An 8165-nucleotide genomic window follows, 5' to 3' on the forward strand; every position below is an offset into this window, starting at 1 on the left:
AAAAACACACTCCTGCATGAAGCACTCTGCCACAGTGCACAGCTCGTGGTTTGACGTGGGCTCGAGCTCTGCGGGATGTAACCCTTCCACTTGCCCTTTGTTCCCATGTGCTGCTTGTCTTGCTGTCCAAACCTTCTGCCGTTCGTCCTCGTGTGGTGCTCACTGTGCTTTTGGGTTGTCCTGTGAGCCTCCTGTCTGTGCCGTTACCGGCTGCGCCTAGTTTCATTTGCGTGATCCCAGCCTCTCTGCTCCATTAGGTGCCACATCCTCTGGGGCTGCGGGGAGCCGCCATGTGGGTCTCCTCCGAGGGCTGGAGTACAAGCTGACCCAAAATTAGGCAAGAAACAGGAAGCACTTTGCTGGGTCATTTGTATCCAAATTTTAAATTTGTAAATTCCCAAACCTCTGTAGCTTATTCTTGACTTGTTTTGAAACACGGTGTTAAGCAGCTCGGCTGTATTGCAGCTACTAGCCTGCGAGGAGGGCACGGGTAAGCCCAGTGTAAGCACTGCCTCCTGCCCAAGGTTCCTGCGTTAAGGGAATGAGTGGTGTCAGCTCCTGTGTACCTGTCCAGTCTTCCCAGGGCCCCGGTAGATCTTCTGGAGATGACGGTCACACCGCTGCCTGGCAAGGGCACACGGGTTCAGCTGTACTAAAGACATCAGTTTGAACATACCTACCCCGGAGGGTGGTCGTGAGCTAAAGCCTCACTGAATGTCATCCAGAGGGTTTGTTCTTTCCTAACCCACCTGCTTGAGGATCTCTGGGGACAGAAAGGGAGAGAAGTTGCACAGAATTACTCTTCTAGCAAATAGCTTGACCAGAACCTGTAGGAAAAGGTGCCAGGGTACTGTGAGCTGCTGCTTCAGCAGTCTGTGCGATGCCAGTTCCAGGTGCTTCCAGGTGCTGGGATGGGGATGCCCGGTCTCACCTGAGCCTGCTGGACGTAGCTGTGTTAGAGTGGTCTGGAGAAGGAGGCTGCCAGTGTGACAGTGGAGACTTCCCTGCTAAAACGCATTGTGAGTTGTTGAAGGCCAGTGCAGAGACGGACAGTGAAGGGACGCGCCTGCAGGCCCCGGGGTGTGGGGAGGCCCGTGGACAGGTTCAGGAGCTCTTCTGCCTGGGCTGGAGGAGGCCAGGTCACCACAATGGTTTGTTTGCAGAATCCTCAGGGATTTTTTTTTTTTTTTTTATTCAGTGTGATCTAACGCTTAGAATTGAGCACAGATTATGTGAGAGACTTAGAGCTAGGACCTAGGTTTGCAAGATCACCCTCTTCCGACGGACGTGTACCATCAGCTGTCTGTCTTGTACTTGCATTGTTATGCTCTCGAGCCGCATGCCTGCTCTGAGTGTGCTGATGAATGCGGCGAGAGTGGCTGTTCATGAATTTGCATGATCTAGATGTGTTATAATAAAATATGGGAAGAGGAGGAGGCTTCTTCCACAGTAGCTGTTTTTGCAGGTCTCACAAATATTTTCTTTTAATTGAAACCGTGTTTAAATGTCACGGTGGAGCTGGCTGCCAGTCAAATGCCAATCACCACAGAGATGTATGGCACTTCTCGTTCTTAATTGGATGCGCATTATGCTGCTGTTCTCTGTACACAGAACCAATATGCAAATCTGCTGGTGTTCATTTTTTTGCTGAGATATGTGCAAGAAAAGCGTCCTGCTAACTCGGCCTAGGCTGCAGATGTAAAATAGGTGTCTCCATAATGGATTGTGTTGTCTCGTGATAAGATGACACCAGTGTAATCATTGGAACTGTGCACAGCGTTCCCAATTATTGCAGGAAAACACTGAATTATGTTCTGTGCTGAGTTGGCTTGAAGCAAGGGAATGGCAGTGCAAACCTCCGGCCCGTGGCAGCGCGCTCGCTCCGTGTGCGGGAACAGTGCTCCGTGGGGAGCTGGTGTGCCGTTAGTCCTGCTGCAGGAGAGTTCCCTCCCCAGCCTGTCTGTCACGCATGATCCCAGCTCCCCTCCAAGTGCTTCGCACTCACATCTCTCTCCCTTCTGAGAACCCCTCCAGTGCCAAGTCATCTCTGTATGTCCTTCTGCCCGCGGTCACTCTGCTCACACGGCTCCGTGAGCTGTTCTGCCACCCAAAAGCTTTTTGTAAAGCCATCCAGCTCCTTAGTAAATACTTGTTTAAAAGGAAAACTGGACAGACAATCACTTGCAGTATGATTTTTGTTTCTCTCGTAGGCCTCAGCCATACCGGGCTCTGAAAGAATCCGACAGCGCTGACGGGGAAGAGGCGGTCAGTCCAGAAAAATCAAAAGAGCCTCTTCCTCCAAGCCCTCTGCTCTCACGCAAGGACACAGAAATCAACCTCCTTGAAGACATTTTCCCTAGCTTAGAAGTAGAAACACAGCCTCAGCCTCTCAGCCAAGCAAAGAGCCTGGAAGACCTGCGGACTCCCAAAGAGGAGGGTGACCAGCGATGCACATTTGATTACCAGGTCTGGACAGGCTTTCCTGTGCGCCGGGGGTTCTGCACAGAGCCAGGGCTCGCCGTCCTCCCTTGTGCTCTGAGGAACATTTTCGTATTGCTGGGGAGATGCTGTCCCTGTCCCTCATTCTCAGTCTGGACAGACCCTCCTCTACATGTAGTTCAGCAGCCCGTCTTCACTTTGTTGTGAGGAGATCCGTAAAAGTTAACCTTTTTTTATGCTTTCTTGCAGAGAATGGATCTTGGTGTGTCTGAGAGGAACAGGATTGTGCCAGCCATGAAGCTGTCTCACCCTTACAACAAGCTGTGGAGCATGGGTCATGACGACATGGCTATTCCTACCAGGTATTCCCAGAGCTCACCAGAAAGGTCCCTAACTGCCCTTGGAAACATGCCGCCAATCACAAGGAGACCGCGGAGCAGAGACAGCATTCCGGCTCCTGCAGACAAGGATGAACCGAAGCGTGCCGTTCAAGGGAACATCACCATTCCTAGGCCACAGGGAAGAAAGACTCCTGAACTGGGGATAGTGCCACCACCACCAGCACCCAGGGCTTCCAAGCATCAGACGACAGCTGGGCCAACAGAAATTCTCACCACCCACGCAGCAGGACGCAGCCATTTGGTTTCAGATCTTATCCCAGAGCCCTTTGGAGCTGCTAGTGTGTCCTTAGACCCTGAAATCCATCCATCTGTAAACTATTCCTCTCATCCATCTCAGCTTTTGTCCAGCGCTCCCATCGCTGCTGAGATGCTCCAGCCTGTCAAAGTGAAGACAGATAATGCAGGGAATGACAGCGATGACCTTCTTAACCTCCTGGATCCACTAAAAACAGCCAGCTGGCAGAGCAGTGGCCTCCAGCAAGGCCCCCGCAGCCTGCAGAGTTCAGCCACGCCACCTTCTGCAGCTGGTTTTGTCGTGGGGACAAGTGACTTTGTGCCTCCTCCAGCTACACCATTTGTCCAGCCACTTGGTTATCCTTCCCCAACAGCACCACCTTTTTTACCGCCAGCTCCTAATCCATTTGCGCAGACGGTACCAGGAGCCCTTTCAGTGTCTTTAGTTAGACCCCCAAGGGGCTCTTTCACCCCCTCTTTAGGTCACGCTTATAGCTCCAGCTTCATAACACCCAGTTCTACTTTCTATCCACCACAGAGACCTCAACCAAACATTTCAACTCTATCCATGCCAAACCTGTTCAGCCAGGCTCCAGCTGTGCCAGCAGCTGGCTCCATCCTGCTGCAGAGCCACAGCCCTTCTCCAGGCAGCTCTCTGCAGCCAGCAGGTCTGAGTGCTCCAGCTAAAACCAGAACATTACAGGTGGGCCAGACCAGCTCCAAGGTAGATCCCAAACAAGCACTAGCTCTCCTGTCTAATGAACCCCCTCTGATCCCTGCCAGGCCAGCCAAGGGCTTACAGTCAGCGTTACTGTCCTCGAAATCTGAGGAGACAAAAGATCCATTTGAAGATTTGTTAAAAAAGACAAAGCAAGACGTGTCACCCACCCCAGGTAAGGTTGAACAGCTCCGAAAGCGATGGGAAACCTTTGAGTAACCCTCCCGATGGCCTTTTGATGTCCCTTTGGGATTGACTGAGGGGTTTGGGGGGTTTTTTGAGCCAGCATAAAACCAACCATTTCTTTTATGGAAGGCTAAGTCAGGGCAGCTGCAGGACCATCGCTGTGCTGCAAAGTACCCAGCATCCTCCCACGTGTCCCCCATCCTGGTCCCTGTGGCTGCGTCCTCACTCTCCATCACTGAAAACCCCTGGGGGTTTGGACTGACAAAGCGTGAGGGTAGCTGGCTTGGCTCGGCTCGGCTCTGCCACACAGCTTTCCAGACAGCACTGCAGCAGCTCCTCCCTCCCTGTGCGTTCACTCCTTAGCGCAGTCGGGAGCACAACACGGCACGTTGTACTGGCGGGTTCCTGCCCGTGTCACTGGTGGTCAGTTCCTCCTGCATTACCCCCAGTTTGGCAAACAGCCCCAGCCCTGGGGGCTGTGCTGAGCTCCTCCGCTGGGCTCTGAGTTTGCCCTGTCTAGAAATAGAGTCACTGAGGTTATACGAGGGGATGAGCTTTTGCTGCAGCTCTTTGCTTTCCTCCCCGGCGCACTGATGGGGCGAGGCCGGGAGCTCGCTGGGGCAGAGTTGTTGTAACACCTCATTGCAGCAAACCCATAGCATGGGGCCACGGTGCAGCGGTTGGTCCTGCAGCTCTGGTGGGAAACTGGAAACACCAGCAATTGTTTTTCTTCTGGGGTTTTTTGTTTATTTGTTTTTTTAATTCATCAGACAATAGAGGCCATGGAGTATCTCCTAGTTCTTATCTATGTGTATGTTACTACTATATATATTGATTGTACGTGGCAGTAGAGGAATGGGATGTGACCATACCGTACTTGATTAGTGCAAATGAGAGAAAAAAAAAAAAAAAAGAAGTATTGGGTGTAGAAGTTCCCAGCTCATGATCTCAGGTTACTGCCAGTGACTGAGGAGCCGGCCGGAGCGCAGCTGGGCGGAAGCTGCAGCACTTGGCCAGACCGGAACCACCCAGGTGCCAGCTGGGCTGAGGAAGCGCAGCACTGCTGGGAGACCAGAGTACGACAGCTGCTGGTCACTGCTGGCCTTCAGAACTGTCAGTCGCTGCTGGCAGCAACCGGGATTTCATGCTGGTCTGCAACGCGCTCGGCTCCTTCGGCCAGTCTGACAATCCACAGTCTTTATCCTGCTGTGGCTGAGAACTTCTGCTGGTGTAACAAGGCGTGAACTCGATGGTGAGGTCACAGAGTACGAGACCGCAGTGGAGGTGAAAGGGTACGTTTGGATTTGCTGAACTGCTTCTCTGTGGCACTGGTGTCCTCACGGAATTCCCGCTTACCCCGAGCACCCCGTCTCAAACCGCTGTCTTTGCAGTGAGAAGGTCTGGGTCACTTCCGTGGTGCTTTTTGTTTTGTTTTGTATTTGGGCACAAGCTGATGTCAACACATTACTCTGGAAGAGCAAATCACAATCATGTCACCATTAAGCCTTTGATAAAGGAAATCGTTTGGGACACATGGGGAAATTCTTGTAAAGCTTTATCTGATTTCCAATGTATCTCTATATTTTATGCATATAATCCTGGAAGTTTTCTTACTGGGGTGTATGAAAATAGCTGTCTCTGTGCTGGCAGCTGTGCAATGCAAAAGAAAAATCCTCTGGTACCTGAAATGCCAGGTCTGGGCACGACCATCGTATGCCATCAACATGACAGTGCTGCTCTGACAGGCCATGAGGTGGGTTTGTATTTTCTTTTTGTGTTGGAAGACGGATGGTTTTAGCATTGCATAGTAAAATACTTAAAGTCTAAGCTAACAGCTCCAATTTATTTTATACAGTCCAGAACATGAACGTTCTATCTAAATTTGGTCTGGAATTCCAGCTCTTCTTTGCTATGAGATGGAGACAGAACGGTCTCACTGGTGGGGGCTGTGTACAGGCACCAGAAAGTTCTGCCTATGAGGTGCCGGTTGAGTTTCACCTTTTTGAAGAGGTGTAGGGTCGTCTATTCCACGTGCTGAACTGTCCAGAGAACCGCTCAGGTAATTCTGTATCACTGCAGCTCTGCTTCCAGCTCTGGTCATTGCCTCTGCCCATAGTGTGGGACAGTTCAGGGAGCTGATTTTTAGACAAAGAAGCGCTCTTGGATTATTTTTATGTCAGTTTTGAGGTACTAATGAACACAAATGGCATTCCTCGCCCTTGACTAGATGTTGAAGGGGCCAGGAGGAGGTTGAACACACCTCTGAGAGGCAGGAGTTTGTGACCTTCCTCCCTGCTTGAACAGGGTGTGCGAGCAGGAGCCTGGTTTCTGTCCTTCTCTAATAAAGGAATCAAAGTACCCCGGGGCAGTATTTAGTTTTGTGTCTAACTTAAACTCAGGAATTCTCAGCATGGTTTATTCCAGTAGTGCCAGATGTGGGAAAGCGCTTGGCTGGGAGAGTGAGCTGGGCTGGGGACCAGGTCTGGTTCTGCTGTGGGCAGACTGTTGCTGGTTTTACTACTCCGGTGTAAGCTGTGCCTCTGAGTAGCCATCGGTGACCTTACGGTCAACTGCGAGTGGTTCCTGTACCCTCTGGTACCGCTTTGCTTAGTTACAGCTGCTTTGGTCCCCTAGAACCACCCCCCAGGAGCCCCTCACCATTCGTCTCCTGGAGCATAAAGGTGTGGCTGTGGGCACAGCTTCCCCTGGCACGTTTGCTTCTGTTATTGCCAGAACCCTTGTGCACCATCCCAGGTCAAGGAGGCGCTGAGGGCTGCAGCTGTGCCCCAAACCAGCTGCGGGACAGCTCCAGGAAAAGAACAGCGCAAGGTACCAGGTCTATTTGTAACCAAATTTTATTGTAAATCTCTTTTGACAGACATACTAATTTTTTACAAATGACAAAATTTACAATTACAAAAGAGATCAGGATCACAATCATTACAGCAAATCCAGTTTTGTGAAAAAATATATTCAAAAATTAAATATCAAAAGCAAGTTTATTATTGAAAAAAACCAAACAAACCCCAATCTTTCATAAATTATGTTGCAGAAATGCTCAAGACACTGACAAAGTATTTTAACACTTTTGCTAGTACCGGCTTTGGGTGCTTGAAATAGTCATCTGCGCTGCTAACCCTGGGAAGCGGCGGAGCGGGATGAGCAGAGCCCCCAGACAGGCTGGCTGCCTGCAGGGCGCTGGGTCTGAGGTGTCTTTACTGCTGGGGGCGGGTTGTAGCTTCTTGGTGCCTTTCAGGATATTTCCGTAGCTTAGGCATAATCAGTTCTTACAACCCGGTTCTGGATTTCTCCTCAGAGGAAGACAGGCTGGAGTAATACCGGGTCATTTAGATGCTGCTGCTGCCTCATTTTTCTACAATTTCAACACAAAAAATGGAGCAAAGGTAAAAAGTAAAAGCACACGCTGCTCCTGGCAGCGCCCTGGGGCTCGGTTGGGGCTGAGGTTTCAGAACCCTAAAGCTATTCTCAGCTCGCTGGAGGTTTAGTACAACCCCCAGCTCCCGCTGCAGGGAGGTGAAGGCTGTGCAGCAGGACACCGGCTGCAGAACCGGCCGCTGCTGCTGCCAGGGGCTGGAGTCCTGCCCCCGCCCCAGAAGATAATGCCACCCTTTCAAGTCAGGGACACACTCAGACCAGGGGTGACTGTTTCTGGGCCCCTTTGGCGCAGTGTGGGTGGCTCCAGCTGGGTGTGCTCCTGCGACACGAGGGCAGCCGAGCAAAACCCCACTCACTCTTTTCCTAAGGTGTGCGGTTTAACTAGTTCCCCTGCAGCGCGACTGGCTGCTCTCTGGTTACTGCTCGACCTTCCTAAATCACAGCTGGAAAACACACGCACAGCGCAAACCCCTCCTCGCAGCCATAACTGCGGTGTTACTACTCCTCAGTCAGTGACAGCGCCCGGGCGCACACTGAACTGCCGTCAGGCCTGTGCCTTCCCAAGGTGGGGTCACCACCTGCTCTTGGTCCTTTTCCTCAGCATGAGAGGGACAGTGACCTCACACACAGTATGAACTGTCTCCTCTACCACTCTGCCGAAAGTGGTCGTTCTTCATGGTGGTGCAGCAGCTGCCTTTGTGCTGCCCCGGTCCTGTGTGGGCAGCCCGGAGCAGTAGCTCTGTGCTCTGCCCCTTGCTTAGACTGGCAGAAAACTTCACAGCTACAGTGAA

At 51.6% G+C, this 8165-nt stretch overlaps 1 protein-coding gene across 1 annotated transcript in view; it reads left to right on the forward strand.

Moving 5' to 3' along the window:
* Positions 1-4011, forward strand: part of LOC104495831 (DENN domain-containing protein 1A-like) — a gene marked incomplete at its 5' end in the record, with an annotated part of 111914 nt that extends 107903 nt beyond the window's left edge. The window contains 3 exon segments of the mRNA XM_010138861.1: positions 2211-2466; positions 2689-3556; positions 3722-4011. Of these exon segments, the coding sequence (XP_010137163.1) occupies positions 2211-2466; positions 2689-3556; positions 3722-4011 (1414 nt within the window).
* Positions 4012-8165: the final 4154 nt, after the last annotated feature.

The sequence above is a fragment of the Buceros rhinoceros genome, unplaced genomic scaffold (genome assembly GCF_000710305.1).
Source record: "Buceros rhinoceros silvestris isolate BGI_N320 unplaced genomic scaffold, ASM71030v1 scaffold7296, whole genome shotgun sequence".
In the NCBI taxonomy this organism is placed as follows: domain Eukaryota; kingdom Metazoa; phylum Chordata; class Aves; order Bucerotiformes; family Bucerotidae; genus Buceros; species Buceros rhinoceros.